The sequence below is a fragment of the Gymnoscopelus braueri genome (genome assembly GCF_963280865.1).
Source record: "Gymnoscopelus braueri genome assembly, chromosome: 11".
Classification (NCBI taxonomy): domain Eukaryota; kingdom Metazoa; phylum Chordata; class Actinopteri; order Myctophiformes; family Myctophidae; genus Gymnoscopelus; species Gymnoscopelus braueri.
The window spans coordinates 52834258-52853271 of record NC_137613.1 but is presented as its reverse complement, the minus strand read 5'-3'; the positions used below and the strand labels follow the sequence as shown (position 1 = coordinate 52853271).

The 19014-nt window shown below is 43.6% G+C and overlaps 1 protein-coding gene across 1 annotated transcript in view; it reads right to left on the bottom strand.

The window, feature by feature from the left end:
• Positions 1–19014, bottom strand: part of gon4la (gon-4 like a) — a 50238-nt gene that overhangs the window by 17538 nt on the left and 13686 nt on the right. The window contains exons 9-23 of the mRNA XM_080441301.1: positions 18795–18959; positions 17646–17844; positions 17026–17127; positions 15823–15863; positions 15517–15608; positions 15193–15409; positions 13079–13165; positions 12236–12398; positions 11294–11444; positions 9318–9465; positions 9024–9140; positions 6851–7702; positions 6356–6433; positions 3030–3227; positions 1179–1322 (exon numbers count right to left, since the gene is read on the bottom strand). Of these exons, the coding sequence (XP_080297427.1) occupies positions 1179–1322; positions 3030–3227; positions 6356–6433; positions 6851–7702; positions 9024–9140; positions 9318–9465; positions 11294–11444; positions 12236–12398; positions 13079–13165; positions 15193–15409; positions 15517–15608; positions 15823–15863; positions 17026–17127; positions 17646–17844; positions 18795–18959 (2754 nt within the window). The remainder of the gene's footprint in view (positions 1–1178; positions 1323–3029; positions 3228–6355; positions 6434–6850; positions 7703–9023; positions 9141–9317; positions 9466–11293; positions 11445–12235; positions 12399–13078; positions 13166–15192; positions 15410–15516; positions 15609–15822; positions 15864–17025; positions 17128–17645; positions 17845–18794; positions 18960–19014) is intronic.

The following is a 19014-nucleotide window of genomic DNA, read 5'->3' as shown; positions in this document are numbered from 1 at the left end:
AAAAACAAAACAAAATAATAATACAACTAGAAAATGTGCTCCTCGGAGCACAGGTCTCCGCCAGGTCAGGAAGTTGTAATAGAGGTTGTGTTGTGTTTGTAACAAGCGTCATGCAAAGATTTTGTCCAAGCGTCATGCAAATCGGGGCCAATGGTGCCGGAGCTTAGGTGTTCACAGACGGACGGACACACACACGCACGGACGGACGGACGGACGGACGGACGGACGGACGGACGGAGGGTAAAACATACTCTAGTCTCCACCATGCCTTCGGCCTGGCGGAGACAATTATTGATGACCACGGCAGAGAACCAGTTCCAGGCAATGAAAGAGGATGATATGACCCCTTTTAAAAAAGCATTCTGATGGAAACCACAGTACAATAATGCTACGTCTGGACTAGAAATTTGTCTTTGGATAAAAGTGCTTCTCAGCGTCTGTTATGAGACCCTTACGGGTCCATAACTCAGAAAGTGTACAAATGACCCTTTCTGGTCCATTTGGTTACATTTGTAAACTCTCGAGCTAAAGGGGCACCCAAATCCCGTGTTTCAATGAAGTTGAGGACATATTATCCTATTATTATTATCCTATATTATATATTGGAGTGTGTTTTGTGTTTTTCTTTTCTGTGTATTTTTTTTTATGTGGAACATATGACATGAAGCAGAGAATGCCAATTATTCCTGGACAACAGCACATGTGTTTCCTGTAGTTCCAGTCAGTCAGACTCTCACAGGCAGAGGTCTTCAACAAGTGGAGGTACTGCAGGGGGTCCACAAAATTGTTGCTTGATTAGACTTTTTTAGACTCTGGGCGCTTGTGAATGATCCAACCACCGAAGAAGAGTACACGCAGAAATCACCAAAAAAAGGATTCACCAAAGTCCACTTTTAGGATTTGTGTTTTTCAAAAAACAAGCCACATTCAAACGGCCATAGCTCTTGAATGGAGGATCGCGGCCAGCCATTTTTTTCCCTCGATTCTACCGGACCCCCTTGCGTGTAATGAGCCGATCTCCGTGAGGACGGCGGTCACAGAGAATATTCCATGATTTTTCCATGAAGGCACAGTAAAATCGCCGTTTTCGCTGGCAAGGGGACCGGAGACGGATGAATTAATTAATTCATTCCTGGCAGTGAAAGAGTTAATAGTAGTAGTAGAAGTAATTGCAGTACCTTGCTGATGTTAGACGGGTCGGGGGCGGAGCTTCCCTGCAGAACAGACACTACTTCCTGGTAGTGGGAGGAGTCTTGACCCAGGCTCTGCTCCAGGTGTCGAAGAAACGTCCTGCTGCGTTCAAACAGACGCTGCTCTGCCACCTAGAGGATGAAGAGCAGAAAAGACTCAAGCCCCGGTCACACATCTGCACGAGACGCGCCGTGCCATACCACACACACACATATTTGTGAGGGCATTTGACGTGTTTGACGTGTTTTTCCGCAATGGCGTGTTTTTTTTTGGGGGGGGGGGTTCAGAACCCAAGATATCGTGATCCAAAGATTTGCTGCTCCATTCACTTCTTGGTTAACTTATTACTTAAAAAGGCTGTGTCTCGGCTCCTGTGTACCTTTTTTTTTTACCATGTATTTTTGGTCAAGACATGCTATTTTCAAAGGCAGACAATTAACTCACCAGCTGCCAGAGTTATTTCAGATTTTTAGCTGTTGGCTGCCAGAGATCTTTTATTGAAAAACAAAAAGTACTCAGGAGCCGAGATACAGAATTTTTAAGTTTTAAGTTAACAAGGAAGTGGATAGGAGTCTAGATCTTCGAAAAATCATATCTCCTTGGTCTTTGGGTCAAAAAAAAAAAAAAAAAAAAAAAAAATAGAACGCATTTATGCGTTATTGGCAGGCAAGTGATGGATTCAATAGAACGCATATATGCGTTATTGGCAGTAAATGAGTTAATGTCAACAAGGTCGCGATGACCTCGTTGACATTTGTGAAACCACACAGTATAACCCTCAGTGATTAGAAACCATCAGGGGATCGATCATACAGGAGATAAATATTTTACTACAATTAGACCGGGAAAAGCATCCGTGCCATTTTAGATTTCTTTGGCTATAAACACATTGAGTGCCAAAACCGTATACTGTATATACCTTTTTGCAAATACACCTGTGGAGTGCCAAAAATGTATATATACGTTTTTTTTTTCTTTTAGTTTTTTTCGTTTAGAGCAGCTCTGGAATCACCCTAGGCGATTCTGAGAAGGAAGGGCCAGATGGATCACCGTGTCAAAAACATGGCTCCCCATCCGCTTCCGTTCTATTTCCTTCTCTAAAACCCCTATAACTCCGAAACTTTTTACGCTGGGTAAAAGGACTCATTTTGTATCCGCGATCGCTTTGCCATTGTGACCCGCGTGAAAGATGTTATCGTTCCAGCCGTTAGCCAGGCCCATCGGGCAAAATGGAGGCATGCTTTTTTGTTCATGGATCGCTCGTCATGGAGTCTACAGCTTTAAACAGCACAATGGAACGCAACGGTGAGATTCCAAGCACCGAACGCATTCTGTTATTATAAAATTCTGGCACCCAATGTGTTAAAAAATTGCAGATATACAAGCTTGTGCTGCGCTTTGAGGTTGTAGATCTGCTATATTTTTCATTTTTTCAATTTTTCATTTCAAGGACCCCCCAAATGATATGTATTTGGCCGTGAACCCCCATCTAAAAAATATTTTGTTCCAGGGACCCCCAGTAGCAAAGATTTGAATACAAAATGTCTGGTTTAAATAATATGTATATTCAAAGATTTGCACACATTTTCACGATTTTTCAAAAATAGCATATCTACAATGAGTTTGTAGATCTGCTATTTTTGAATAGCCAAAGTATAAAGTAATGGTTTAAGTGGTTACACAGATGCGTTCCTGGTTTTAATGGGTTAAAACAACCCTTTCTCTTGTGACAACCAGGAAAATGGTTCCTCACGATATTTCTCAAAATCTGCTATACTTGTGGGGACATTTGGTCCACACACACACACACACGCACACGCACACGCACACGCACGTACCAGTCCACAGTGCTGAGCTTGTGTGGGTGTGAGGAAGGCTGCGTAGTCCCGGAGGACTTGAGGCCAGCGGTCCAATATGGCAGCCAGTCTGCCGTAGAGCTCTACTGGGCATGCCCGGTCGCCATCGCACTCAAACTGCTCCAACGTGCCTAACAAACGCTCCGCTCTGTCTGGGGCGAGCGACACACACTGACACAACTAGAGGGGCCGAGAGAGAGAGAGGGAGGGGTGGAGGAAGTACTCAGATGTTTTACTTTAAAGTAGCAATACAATACAATATTTAAGGGCCTGTAGAGAGTAAAAGTGAAAAAGGTATTGGCATCAAGATATATACTTGTCAAAAATAGAAGATCTAGAAGCTTACAACGTGTTGCATGGTGTGGTATGTTTTATAATCATAATTGTCTCCGCCAGGACGAAGGCGTGCAGAGACTATGTTTTGCACCCTGTCCGTCCATCCGTCCGTCCGTCTGTGTGTCTGTGAGCAACTAATCTCTGGGACCGTTGTCCCGATGGACTGCATTTTTCACATGGGCCTGTTATAACGCCACCAGGAGGATTATTTTTGTCATGTGATCAACATGGATCTGTCCGATTTGTCATATTCCATCCGGATTGGCTAGGATTGGCATCTAAAGTTTGCAGGAGTGGCCCGTTTTGAACAAAATACCTCAAATCATGAACACAGCGTCTAGAGATGCACCGATTGCAAAATCCTTGGCCGATACCGATTACCGTTTTTTTTAAAGTCTGACCTGCCGATACCGGTTTTACCGATACCGATTTTCTATTTTTGAACTAGTTCTTTTTCAGGCTAAGTACAAGTACTTAATTTTGTGTATTTGCCAATACAGAGTACCAATAAGATTAAACCAGGAAAAGAGCACTTATGCCATATCATAATAGTACATCCAAAATCACAGACGATATCCAGTCTAATATCATGATATGGCTATAATATTGATGCCCTAACTATGCAACGAAAGGCCTAAAGTCATTACAAAAACAAGAAGAATTTTAAAAAGAATACTACTGTAGCCTATATCATTTATTTTTTTATTTGTACCATTGCTGTTATGGCTGTCACTGTTATAGAGCTGCATGATTTTGGCAAAACTTATTATGGGTCCATATTGAGATCAGATATTATTATTTATTAAAAATTTTAATATTTTTTAACTAACAAAATCTTATCTTAATGCAAATTTATTTTCTTATAAAAGCAAAAATAAATAAATAAGGTTTTCCCATTCAGACACATAGCAGGACATGTCTGCATTTAATTGTTTTCAAGGTGAGAACTTTATCTTATGTCACTCTAGTCCAGGGGTCTTCAACAGGGGGTCCGGGACCCTTAGGGGGTCCTCAGAGTTACTACAGGGGGGGCCGCCAAATCTTTGTGTGATATGATATTTTTTACATTAAACACTAGCATCCCATTTCTGAGGAGGACTAAAGCCAAAAATGGCAGATCTACAAGCTCACAAGCTTGTAGATCTGCTATTTTTGGCAAAGAGGTATATAGGTGTAGAGGGGAAAAAAGAGCAGACCAAGTTAAAAAAAAAAGTTCAATTTCATACAATATAGAAGGGGGTCCCTGCTTCATCTCTCTCAGCTCACCTTATGTCACTGTTTTGGCTTGTTTTAACCTCTGACTAAAAATGTTACACTACTCTGTGTTGCTCAGTGGACTTTGTTAAACTTTCGGACGAGTCTCTTAACGAGCTTTAATAGGCTACAGCTGGATAGATGAGAAGACGTCTGTAGGCACATGAATTAAACCAGCGTGTGGATGGCTGATATCATGATCACAACGTCTTTTAGAGTTGTTGTTGGAAGCTGTTTACAGCATTAAGGACTTTTCAGATGGCGCCTAGTAATTTATTTGGAATAAGAGGCAACCCTGCAGGTAGGAGGAATGAGCAGCTACTGGCTGTATGAGAGAAGTGCGCACACGCATCGCATCGCGTGCACACACACACACACACACCAAAGTTGTCTTTTCAACAGCATATGCAAAGAGAGTCGGGGTGATTTTTCTTTGCAACTGGCTACAATAAAAGGCATTTCTTTTCGGTAGTCTACAACATCTTTTGCATGGACCGTATGAGAAGCCTGGTGACGCACTTACTGCCTTTATCCCCGTGATTGACGAACCGACAGTCACTACATTGACTAGGCTATAACTGCGACCAGCATTATCGAATATAATATATTCCATATTATATAGATATTCATGTATCCTTATATTTCAATGGTAATCAGCACCATCTGTGGACTGTGGGCCTCTCTTGCTAATGTTTACTGAGTCCACTCACACGACTTTGATCATCATGCTGTTGCTGCGCAGTGCCAACGCAGTTTCAATTTGACCGGCATAAAATCGGAATTTATGACAGTGACCGGCCGAGCACCGATCCAGCCGGTTTGACCTAAAACCGGCTTTTTTAATCGGCGGCCGATTAATCGGTGCATCTCTAACAGCGTCCGATTGCCGTGAAACTTTGCACGCACATTCCCACTGGCCATTCCCACTAGGCAGAGGGAGAAATGCCACCCTTTTCACATTGTCCTGTTATAGCGCCACCAGGAGGCCAATTTTGCAACAAAAAATCTGTACACATTATCTCTATAGTCAAGTGATGAAGACGGATCCGTCCGATCTTTCATATTCCATCCTGATTGCCGAATTCCCAACATTGCTGGCCCACAATAACCTACCTGACCTGGAGGAGACCTGTGCTCCGAGGAGCACTTTTTGTAGTTGAAATCTGCAAAGTAACTAGTATCTCTCCTCTCTCTCTCTTAACCACTTAACCCCCCCCCCCCCCCAACACCAAATGTCATCAATCTACAAGCTCACATTAGGCTTGTGGAGCGTTGTGAGCTTTTAGCTTGTTGTATATTATTGTATAAAGTGTGTGCATATTTGTACTCATTTACATTTTTCTCTTGCCTTACTCATGGTGTTGCTTTGACCGTGATGTCCTTCCATCATGCTTTCTTAAAACCTGTATTTTAATTTATTTATATATATATATATATATATATATATATATATATATATATATATATATATATATATATAATTTTTTAAAACTGCTGTATTGTCCTTGCAAACTAAATTTCCAAATTTCCAAACTAAAGATAATAAAAGTCTTATCTTTAAAAAAAACAGTTTAAATAATGAATAACGTGCCCAATAATGTAATGTCCAGATTCTGAATACAATAACATCCAATCAGTTTGACTGTTCATTTTCAGCACACATGTTTACGAAGAGAGACAGACAGACAGACAGACGGACAAGACAGACAGGTTCTCACTCTGTTGGTATAATCCTGAGCGAAGGCTAAGACGTCTGTCTCTCTCTGATCCTCACTTTCATTACACCACAGGCTGCCCTACACACACACACACACACACACACACACACACACACACACACACACACACACACACACACACACACACACACACACACACACACACACACACACACACACACACACACACACACACAGGATTGAAGCAAAGACAATTGTTTAGGTTTGTTTTCCTAAACAATTACACAAAATATGTAGAATTACAGTATGTTCTACTGTATGTTCCTGCTGTTCTACATACAGCCAAACAATCACAGACTGAGGCTTTAACCTTTGATTTGATGAAATAGCCCAGACAATTAAGGATTTATGGAAGATGGTTCTTAACATGATTGATAGTTTGACACACTCTAAAACTAAATAACTAAGCTAAAACGGACGATATCAGCCGACTGTCCAATGACATCATAATCTGATGACATCATCTGGTCTCACCTCTTTCTCCTCGGGGTCGCCAAGGTCGTCGTCGGGGGCAACACTTCCTGCGTGTGACGGGGAGGAGTCGGACAGAACCAGGCGGAAAGGTAACTCCAGGTCAAAGCCTTCCTCGTCGCCTAGCTCCTCCTCGTCGCCTAGCTCCTCGTCTCCTAGCTCTTCATCTCTTTCTTCACTTTCTCTCTCCTCGTGTCCTCTGTCTTCCCCTTGTTCCTCACCTCCGCTCTCCTCATCTTTTTCATCTCCTCTATTCTCCCCTCCTCTCTCCTCATCTCCTCTCTCCTCATCTCCTCTCTCCTCTGTCCTCCCTCCATCCGGCTGCATTGTGCGATGAGGAGGCGGTAGCCAAGGCAACGGTCTACCCGGCAACCGCCCCAGCCTGGCGAAGGCTCCGTATCTCTGACTGATCGACGACAACATCGCAGCCGGCGGAGGGTGAGACACGGAGGAGGGTGAGACAGGCGGAGGGACGGAGGGTGAGACAGGCGGAGGGACGGAGAGCGAGACAGGCGGAGGGACGGAGAGCGAGACAGGCGGAGGGACGGAGAGCGAGACAGGCGGCGGGACGGAGGGAGAGGAGGAGGAGGAGGAGGGAGAGGAGGAGGAGGAGGAGGGAGGTATTTCCAGCGTGACGAAACCGATACGTTGGAAGCCAATCAACGGGGGGAGGCGGGGCGGGTAGCGGCCGCCGCCGCTTAGGCCCCGCCCCATCGATGACCTCAGCAGCGCCCGCTGACACGGGTGTTTCCGACGGGCTCGGCGACTGGCGGTTACGGGACGGGAGGCGGAGTCAGTGGGGCCGTCGCTGTCGTCGTGGTGTTTGAGTGATTGGTGGATGAGTGGAATGCTCCGCTGGTAAAAAAATAAAGAACAAAAAAACACAGAAAATATTTAGAGTTAACCCATTAAGACCGGGAGCGCATCTGTGTCATTTTAAGATTTCTTTGGCTATTCAAAAATAGCAGATATACAAGCTCATAGCGTGGCATGAGCTTGCATATCTGCAAAAAATAAATAAAATTGTGAACATTTGTGCAAATCATTGAATATATATATTTTATAGCGAACATTTGTAACTCAAATCTTTGCTTCTGGGGATTCTACAAACAGGGTTAAGTGTTTAATCAGACAAAACAATTCTAATGGTTTTTATAATCGAGTAAATTGATATAAGAATTATTTTTAGCCATTGGTTCTAAACATCAGTCTTGATATATTTTCCGTTACTTGCTCAGCACTACCCTGCGCCATCCGGACACCCAAGACTTACAGTTTATTAAAACAGAATATAATAATTATAATAATAATATAAAATATTAATTATATTGATAAATATTGTCCATACCAAGTGAAGTGCGCAGGCAAAAGTATTTGCAAACTTGGGGTTATGCAGACAGTAGCCTATATGCATATGACAGGGGTTATGAGTTGGTGTCACATTAGCTCTGTGTAGAATTACTGAATTACGTATACCTTAAAAGAGGAGTTCACCCAAAAAAAATCTTATTTTCTATCAATTGCACACTCTATGAAGCCTTGAATCCATGGATTCTTTTTAGTTTTTGTCGCATTCTTAAGCTAATAATTTGATTCCCGTGAGACGGGAGACACAAAGTAGATTATTTGTGTCTCCTACCGGAAATACACACGGTCATCAAATTATTGTCTTAGGAATGCCACAAAAACAAAAATAAATCCATGAAATCCTTTAAGTCAGTCCACCTTAAGGCCATGTTAGCTCATTGCATTAGCTTGTTTACTCCGTGACATTGTGTGTAATGGTGGCGAGCCAATAGATTAGCATTATTGTTATTATTTTTATGTCGTCGCGTGTCCCCCCCCCCCCCCCACACACACACACACACACACACACACACCCACACATACAACGTCCTGGACCCACAGTGAACACACACACGCGAACCCACACAGACACATATATCCAAGCACACACACACACAGAGCGTCCCGTCGTGCCAGCCACTGAGGAGAACCGGGAAGAACACATTTTGGCCTCACCACCTCACCACTACAGACAGAGCTTTGTAGAATTATAGGAGGGGTATACAAAATATGTTGCAATATAAATAGATAAGCCTCATCTATTAACCACATCAATGGGAATATAATCAACTAGAACAGAATAGAATCAAATAGTAGAAGGTTGTGTTACAGTCAGCCAGTAAGGTTGTGTGTTGCCATCTTTCTCCACAGGGGGGCGTTGGTCTGCAGGCTTCACTCTGCCACACGCTAACGGCATCGAACCCACCACACCTTGGTGGCGGTACATCTAGACGACACGCACACACGCACACACACATCATGTTAGAAAAATAGCCGATCTACAAGCTCCGGCTATTGTTCGGCAATGTTCACACGGTATAAAAAACGTTTCAATGCAATCCTATAATTTTGAGGTCACAAGTATATTAATACAAACGTGTGTGCGTGCGTGCGTGTGTGTTACCTTGACAATGTTATCGGGGGCGCCAAAGCGACAGCATTGCTTGAATCTGTGTTGGATCTGAGGAATGGTCTTCCTCAAGACAAACCGACTGACCAGCTTGGTGGCGTCCGCAGACCGCTCCATGTCCCTTAGCCCTAACACTAACAGACTGACACACACACACACACACACACACACACACACACACACACACACACACATTACAGCAGCGAATGCCACGCCACATAAAGCTAAACTACGGTGTGTCACGCTACACTACATGACGTGACGTCAGAATTTCACTGCCTATAGAGCATTGGTTCTCAAAGTGGGGTCAGAATCAGAATCAGTTTTATTGTCACATCACAGGTTTACAAGGTAAAAAAGTGGGTGAAATTCTTTTTTGTACATCGTTCCCATCGCAACGTTAGTTTCCATAGAAAGAAGAGGGGGGGGAGAAGAAGAGGGTGGGGGGCAGGTGGGAAGGAGATCAAAACAAGAGAGCAACAGAAGGCCAGACAGGTTATCTACATATTTACAAATTACCTGAGATAATAAAAAAAACTAAAAACTAAACTAAGGTGCCTGAGCATAGCAGCAATGTATTGTATACTGTGCATGTTATACTTATACTGTGCATGATAGACAATGGACGTTAAGGTGCTTAGAGGAAAAGGAGCACAATAAAAAAAGACCAAAAAAAAGTCAGTGCGTTATACAAGGGATTAAGGTGCAAAAGGTCAGTGCGTGTCCACCTAGAGTGGACTGACCCTAGTATAATCCGCAAGTAGCTCCATGAGGGAGTGCAACAAAAGTTGACCTCAGCAACCCGGGGGGACCCCGGGGGGTCCGGGGACCCCGGAGGGGGTACTGGGGAGGGGGTTTGAGGGGGTACTGGGGAGTCCCCAGCAAAGTTAGTTAATAAAGTGTCACAATCCTTTATTCAGATATACAATCTATGAGCTTGTAGAACTACTTTTTTCTTTTTTTAAAGTGAATATTTTGTGCAAATCTTTGAATGATATATATCTTTAAAGTGAACATTTTTAACTCAAATATTTGCTCCTGGGGTCCCTGGAGCAACATATTTTGAGATGGGGGTCCGCGGCCAAATACATATCATTTTGGGAGGTCCTTGACATGAACAAAGTTTGAAGACCACTGATTGCGAACGCGGAAGGAGGCACGGCGAAGCCGCGCCTCCGACCAAGTGGAGCTTACTATGTAACCATGCTTGGGTTGTGTGTGTCTCTGTCCGTGTGTGTCTCCGTCTGTGTCTCTGTGTTCACGCTCTCATTGGCTCGCGCCCCCATGTGACTCGAAACTCCGTGCTGAAATGCCAGCAGATGCACTGCCTGTATACAGCCGGCAGAGTGCACTACTACAGTGTGGTTGAAATATGGCAGCCACAGTCAATCTGCGTTCGCCTCCAGCGTTCGCGCGTCTTACTTGTATTATAGCAACATACGTTTTTAAACTGGATTTAGAAGATATTTGTAGAATCCCCAGATCCCCAAATGTTTTACAGATGTTTGCTTTAAAAACATATATATATATATATATATATATATATATATATATATATATTCAAAGATTTGCACACATTTTCACGATTTTTCAAAAAAACAAGCTACAAGCTCACTCTGTGCCACGCAATGAGCTTGCCTTGTAGATCTGCTATTTTTTCCCAAATAGCCCAAATAAATCTTAAAATGACACATATGCGTTCCCGGTCTTACTGGATTAAAGGGAACTGTTAAGTAATCGGACCGTTTAGAGGGAATCGTTAAAGAACCGGAATCGTCCTAGAGGTTGTGAGCTTGTAGAGATCGACTATTTCCACTATTTCCTTAAATTGTTTGAAAACATTTTTCAATAGATTAATATACGCAGATGAAAGGGAACGACTACGAGTCATGTAAATTAATCATTTATATAATGATCTCAGGTAATTGCAATCAGGTCATAAGTGTGCCAGGCCTAGGTCACCGTCTCACCAGTCCTCGGCTGCAGTGAAGTTGCTACTCCTGCGGGGGCAGTAGTGTTCCGGGTCCAGGCTCCAATGTGGCAGCAGCTCAGGGTACATGAACACGCTGCGCGTAACAAACAGCCAGGCTAGCTCTGCCGGCATCACTGGATAGCAACGCACTGCGCGCGCACACACACGCGCGCACACACACACACACACACACACACAGTGTTTGCGGAAGTCATGAAAACGCTGCAGTTCTCGTTAACTCTTTCATTGCCACACTTATTTCAGACTGTGTCGTCCCAGTGCCAGGAAAAAGGTGCATTTTTCCTCCGTTTGTTTTTTAACATTGAAGTGAATGGAGCAGCAATTTTTTGGATAGCGTTATCTCCTAGTTCCTTTGAGATAAACCAAAAAAAATATATATATTATATAAAATATATATATTTCTTTTTAATTAAAAAAAAAAATCGTCATTTCCGTCCGTGGCCATGAGAGCCATAGAGCCATCGGACGGGAATTCCCGTTTTTGGCAAAAAAAGAGTTAATGGCCTAGAAGGTGTCACTAGTTCCTCTCCTGCTGGTTGCAGAATAACTTTCCATTAAAGTGGGTATTTGACTTTGACTTTACACTTGGTCTTATTACTTCAGTAAACATGTTCATAAATACTTTAGGCTTTCAGTCGCTGGTTTAAAGTCTTCTTTCAATTATCATGACATGCGTTTTTCTAAATTATGCTCCCATTCATTTGAAAGAATTGCTGCCCTTCCAACCAATAGCTTTAAATTAAAAATTTAAGACGGGACACGCAATAACCCCACGTTTGCAACTACTTTCGCCTGCGCACTTCACCGGGTATGGACTAGTTAATATAAAAACATTAAAAGGCCCACTGGTTGGGAAACGCTGACATACAACATGTAATTGAGGCAGAGAGACAGACAGACAGACAGGTAGGTGTCTCACGGCGTCCTTGTGCATCCATTGTGCTGTACTGCGGCTTGTAGTCGATTGGCTGCCTTCTCATCTCTTCGATGAGCGCCAGCGCCTCCTGGAGGTTGGAGGACCTGAAGGAGCTGGACCTTTGATGCAATATCTCCGACCCGTGAGCCAACACATCCAATTCATACTGATGAACGAACACACACACACACACACACACACACACACACACACACACACACACACACACACACACACACACACACACACACACACACACACACACACACACACACACACACACACACACACACACACACACACACACACACACTTTAAATTGTACTCTCATATATATTGTTGCTGTCAGGTGGACACCTTGTATGTCCAAAATCATTCCTTTTTCAATTTCGATTTAAAATAAAGAAAATGGCTGATGGCATCGCGAGGCGTTGTGAGCTTGTAGATCAGCCATTTTCACTACTTGTGTGTGGCAGTCTTGTATGATGAAGTAGGTCTTTGAACCGCCCCCCCCCCCCCCCAAAAAAGAAAACGTGGACCTACAAGGTTTCTGCCCGACAACGATATTATAAACGATAAATCCCTGTGAGTTTATCTCTGTGTGTGTGTGTGTGTGTGTGTGTGTGTGTGTGTGTGTGTGTGTGTGGGTGTGTGTGGGTGTGTGTGGGTGTGTGTGCATGCGTGCGTCTTTCAGTATGCCTTTGTTAACCCATTTAGGGCGGGAACCCCTATTTGTAACTATACCTTTGAAGACGGGAACCCCTTTTGGGGTTGTTGTTGCTATGTACAGTATATAGCAACATACATTTTTTGTGATTTTTGAATAAATATTTGTGTGTGTGTTACCAGGAAGTGTGTCGTTGTGTCAGTCTCGGTTTGCAGTGAGTTGATTGGATGAGTCAGCAGGTTGATCTGGGTCAACAGTTGGACATGCTGCATGGAGACAAAAACACAGACACGATACTCAACTCTGATTGGCCAATCAGATCACCAGCTATGGAGTACCCTGATGTCATCAATATGATGTCATAGCACTGGTGTCATAGACTGGCCTAGACTCCAAATTTGGGCATGCCTGACATGGAACTCCATATATGGGCATAAAAGGGACACAGACAGACAGACAGACAGACAGACAGACAGACATGTACGATGGGTACAATTCTATTCCCGGCCTGCATTGTTCCCAAGTTGGCCTTCAATGTCTATATGGGTCTCTTTACACACATGTGTGCGTGCACCAGTGGTGGAAAAAGTACTCAATAGCCTAGGTATAAAATAGGGCTGAAGTCGTTAATGTATGTTTTATAATGTAATAATTTATATCTGCAAAGTAACTAGTAACTAAAGTTTTCAAATAATTGCAGTGGAGTAAAAGTACAACATTTGCCCTGAGACGTAGTGGAGTAAAAGTAAAAGTACTGGGAATTGGAAATACTCCACTAAAGTAAAAAATACCTCAAAATTGTACTTAAGTACAGTACTTGAGTAAATGTGCTTAGTTACTTTACACCACTGGCGTGCACCCACATGTACCTGTTGTATTTGCTGCTGTATATCTGCTATTTTTGAATAGCCAAAGTGTAAAATAATGCTTTTTAGCTCAAATAAAAAAATGACACAGATGCGTTGCAGGTCTTAATCATGGGTAAAAAATGCTGAACAATGTTGACCAGTATGTGAGAGAGCTTGCACGTTCATCTCTGTTCTTGGACCTAAAACGACGTAAGGTCCCCCTGGCATGTGGCTCGGATCCTAGCTTCCTAGGCTTCAGGAGGAAACTTAGTGGAAAGCTAGACAGTCGCTCCCCCGGCTTCGGTGTGTGGTCAGACTGGCCGGACCTGTGCTGTTGGGCTGATGTTACCTTGAAGTGGGTAGGGTCTAACTCTGAGGCGATGGATGTCTCGGAGGACTTTATATCTGACTCCAGTATCTCTGTCAGAGCATCTATGACTGTGTGTGGAACAGAACACCAACTCCCACTGACTAATGCCCGAGCAAAGGCAGCGACAACACTGGACTGAGCTGAGACTGCAAGGAAAGACTGCATGTTTCCCTGCTGTGGACCATTCTGTCTCTCACTGTGTGTAAAAAAATGTTGCTTTAGACGAGTGCATTGTTGTCTTTACTCTGAAAGCGAGGTTGCAGGTTTTACCATCTAAACTTAACCTCTTCATCTGGTTTCCAGGCAACCATGCTCCTCACTGTATACATCATGGTCATGAACAAATAGCTGAAACCATGTCCCACATCTTAAATGGGTGCCATGTATTGGGACTCTACATATGTAGGCATGACAGAATAGTGGAGTTGATATCAAAAGATCTCTTCTATTTTCAGGTCCTCCATCATGCTGTATACAGTAAGCATTCTACTGTGAAGCCAAGCATGTTTAGCCTGTGTAAAGATGATTCTGTGTGCTCTAACATTTCAGCTAACACCCCTGATGGCATTGTTGTTAATGATAACCATAGGGAGGTGTTCATTCTCGAGGTCCTCTGTACTTTTGATTACAGCTTAGTAGTGGAATCCTTCCTAACCAAAGTGCTCAGCTAGAGCAGACCATCTCTCAGCTAGGCTACAGATGTAAACTTTTGGTTTTATTTTTTTTGGTAGCCTAGGGCACGTGCACAAGTTGGTTGTGAGGGGCCTTCAAATGGCCTGCCTCTCCAAAAGGAGGGCTAAACAATTAGCAAGGTACTGCTCAATATCAGCTATTATAGGAAGCCGCTTAATTTGGAGGAGGCGTTGTTTCCTTTACCCATGATTGTTGTCTGCTGTGTTTGACAAGTATGCCAACATTATTGTATGTAACAATGTTCTGCCTTATATGCACTTTGTAACTGGCTGTTTTTCCATTATCTGACTGCACTGGCAGTGTTTATGTCCTTTGTACAAGGCATTCTTGTACTTCTGTTTATGTGGCCATAAATACATATTTCAAATGTGTGTTCGTTAACCTGTTGTACTTGCTGCTGTAGCGTAGCTTTTTGCGTGGCGTCCAGCGTCAGTGTGTAGGGCTCAGTGGGCGGGGGCCGCGGGGCAGGGGGCGTGGCCTCTGCGACGCCCTGCCTCTGTCGTCTCCTGAGCAGCGCCAGTTTCTCTTTCACCGTACGGAGCGCGCTGATTGGCTCCTCCGCCTCTGTCTCGGTCTCGGTCTCGGTCTCAGCCAATCCGCTGCCAGAGGACAAGAGTAAAAAAAAACAAAAAACAGCTTGTTTATATTCAGACCTGTGTGTGTGTGTGTGTGTGTGTGTGTGTGCGCGTGTGCGCGTGCCACTAACATGCGTGTGTGTGGGGGTACAGGTTGCGTGTGTTCTTGCGTTTCTTCGTCCTCTTCATCGTCAACGTCCTGACCAGTAAGATCCTCCTTTAACTACACACACACGTGCACACACACACACATACACACACACACACACGCACACACACACATTATGAGATTATAGATCAATCAGCATTCAATGACTGGTTATACATTATTACATTAAATTACATCATAATAATTAATTAATTTACATCAGATCATAACACATTACATTAAATCAAAATAGATTGCATCACAGTGTAAAGTAAATAAAGATTCTTACCGTTTCAAACAATTCTTCCATTAACTCATTCACTTCCTTCTCTGCAGGAGAGAGAGAGGCAATCAAAAGTTATAATTATGACATAGTCAGTGTGTGTGTGTGTGTGTGTGTGTGTGTGTGTGTGTGTGTGTGTGTGTGTGTGTGTGTGTGTGTGTGTGTGTGTGTCTTCCAAAAAAATATCTGAGGACCCACAACAAATAGTATAGTAGAATTTGAGAAAGTTAGACGCACAATTAGTAAAAGATTCAGGTTAAGTTTAGGGTTAGGATTAGACATTTAGAGGGCTAGGTTCGTCGAGTACCTTTTTTCACTGACGAAAACCAAACAAAAACTAAATAAAAACTAAGCTATGATGACTAAAAAAAATATGACTAAATATATTGACAATTTTGTCAACAAATAAAAACTACTGGGGGGCACGGTGGCGCAGTCGGTAGTGCTGTCGCCTCACAGCTAGAAGGTCCTGGGTTCGATTCCCGCAGGGGACGCTGTGGCCGCTGGGGGCGTGTTCTCTCCTCCGCGTCATCAGTGCCCATACCCTAGGTGGGGTTGGCGAAAGGGCCTTTCTGTGTGGAGTTTGCATGTTCTCCCCGTGTCTCCTAGGGTAGATACCCTCACAAAAACATGCATTAATCCTGGTCACTATACCGCCTCCCCCTGGCCAGCCGGGGCGCCTGATGGAGGGGAAAGGAACTGGTTGGAATAACGTGTTCCTTCCACACGCTACGTCCAACCAGGGAAACTCTCCCCTGTCAGGTGATAAGAAGGTCAGTTGGCTCTCATGCATTGAAGGAGGCATGAGCTCGGCCCTGGCCTCCCTAGGTTGGCAGAGGTAGTGCCCAGGATTACATAGACAATTGGCACTGGGTGTAAAAAAATGGGGTTACAAAATCGTGGGATAAAAATTTAAGAAAAAAAAAAAAACTAGACTAAAATGAAGAGTGAGGGACGAGTGGAAAAGAGATCCAGTAGAACTAAAAGACAAGTCATTTTATGTCTGGTTGCGCTCGGGTGTTGCGCTCTGAAAATAGCTGAGATTTAGTCGAGTAAAATCTTATGATATGTAGTCGACTAAAACGAAAACTTTTCAGATGACTGAAATATGACTAAAACTAAATGATATCTTATTCAAAAGACTAAGGCTAAACTAAATAAAAATTAGCTGTCAAAATTAACACTGGTGTGTTTGTGTGTGTTACTTACTGGATATCCTAACAGCCCTGTCGTCTCTGTAATCTTCTTTATCAGGTTCATCGACGTCGGCCAAGAAGTTATACTCCGGGTCATCTTCATCATCACACTCCTCTGGAGAGAGAGGCAGGCAGGCAGACAGACAGGCAGACAGACAGACAGACAGACAGACAGACAGACAGACAGACAGACAGACAGACATATAGTCAGATAGACAGACAGACAGACAGACAGACAGACAGACAGACAGACAGATAGTCAGATAGACAGACAGACAGACAGACAGACAGACAGACAGACAGACAGACAGACAGACAGACAGACAGACAACACGATGCGATGCAACACGTTGTGAGCTTGTAGATCGGCCATTTTTACTATTTGCTCAACTTTTTCAAAGTATAAAATGATCAAATATTATTATATGGCTCATGATTTATTTTGATTATTGGTAGCGGTCATTGTTAGTATGAATGTCAAGTCAGTTGGTTGGTTCTAAACATGGGTTTCAACACATTTTGAGTTAATTGCCACAGCGCAAGGTGAAAGGTTATCTAGCAGATCGTCACATCAGCTATTTTTGAAATAATTTGAAATGTGAAACATTTGGGACCCAACTTCATCCTCCTCACCTTCATTCTCCAGGATCAGTCCTCTCAGCCAATCGTTCCAGTCCCTGTCCTCCTGGGCGGGGCCACAGTCGTACATGTCGGGGGTGATGTCGGGAGCCTGAAGCTCCGCCTCCAGGCGTTCCAGGGGAACGTCCGTCAGCGGCCGCTTGGAACGAGTTCTACACGAAACCAGACTGACGTCCTCGTCTACAGAGAGAGGCTGCGCACACACGCGCGCACACACACACACACACACACACACACTTAACCCATTAAGACCTGAGGCCCATTCCACAAATGCCTTCTAAATCAGTAGTTCTCATTTTTCAAAAATAGCAGATATACATGCAAGCTTGTATATCTGCTATTTTTGAATAGCCAACGCTAAAACCTGAAATGAGTTACACAGATCCTTTCCCGGTTTTAATGGGTTAATTTTGCTGTCGGGGCAAAAACCTCTTATTTCCATATTTTAACCTGTTGTGTTTTTTCATAAATGAACGCCTTATTTGATCATACTACAGCGTAACACAAAAGGATCACAATTGGCAGATCTGCAAGCTTGAAACGTGGTGCGTTTTGAGCTTCGATCTGCTATTTTTGCGACTTTTGAATTAACTGAAAAGTAACATTTTTGGACATATGAGGTCCCCCCCCCCCCCCGACAAAGACGATAGCTTTATCTGTATTCACATTTAACAAGAAATGCTTGAACACAAGCAATGCACAAGCTTGGGAAACTCACGGGTACGTCGTCTCCTCCATATGTGGCGACTGACAATTATCACAGACACTGAACAGAATGTAGCCAATGCCCTGCAACTAGTTTGTGGACATTACAGAGACTTTCCACATATGAACACAAGCAGTTTACATTTTTTTAACCGAGCTGTATAATAGCATCCTTAAGACATTGGTACTTTAGCACGGAATGCCTCTTCCAGACTGTGGAAGAGGCATGGAACAGTAGAGAAAATTGTCACTTCTCTATACTGTCCTGATCAACAACAACATCTGGTGCGTTAGCTGTGACATCTGGAAAGGCATCATTGTACCACAAGTAATCTGGCCGGAGTTATAACTGCTGTGCTGTCTCTGGCCACTGAACTCGCCCCACGGGATCAATAAAGGTCCGCGTGTGTGTGTGTATGTGCGTGTGTGTGCGCGTACCTGGTAGGGTTTCACACACACGGACAGTTCTTCCTCAACGGCGTTCAGTTCCTCCAGAAAAGAGCTGTCAGTCACCGCTCTGGTGGGCGGGGCCTTGGGAGGAGGGGGCGGGCCCATAGAGCCATGGCCCGCCCTCAAACGCCTCCTCGACCTGCTCCGAGAACTCTGGGAAAAGACAGACAGACAGATCAATAAAATGATTTACAAGAATAAAATGTGT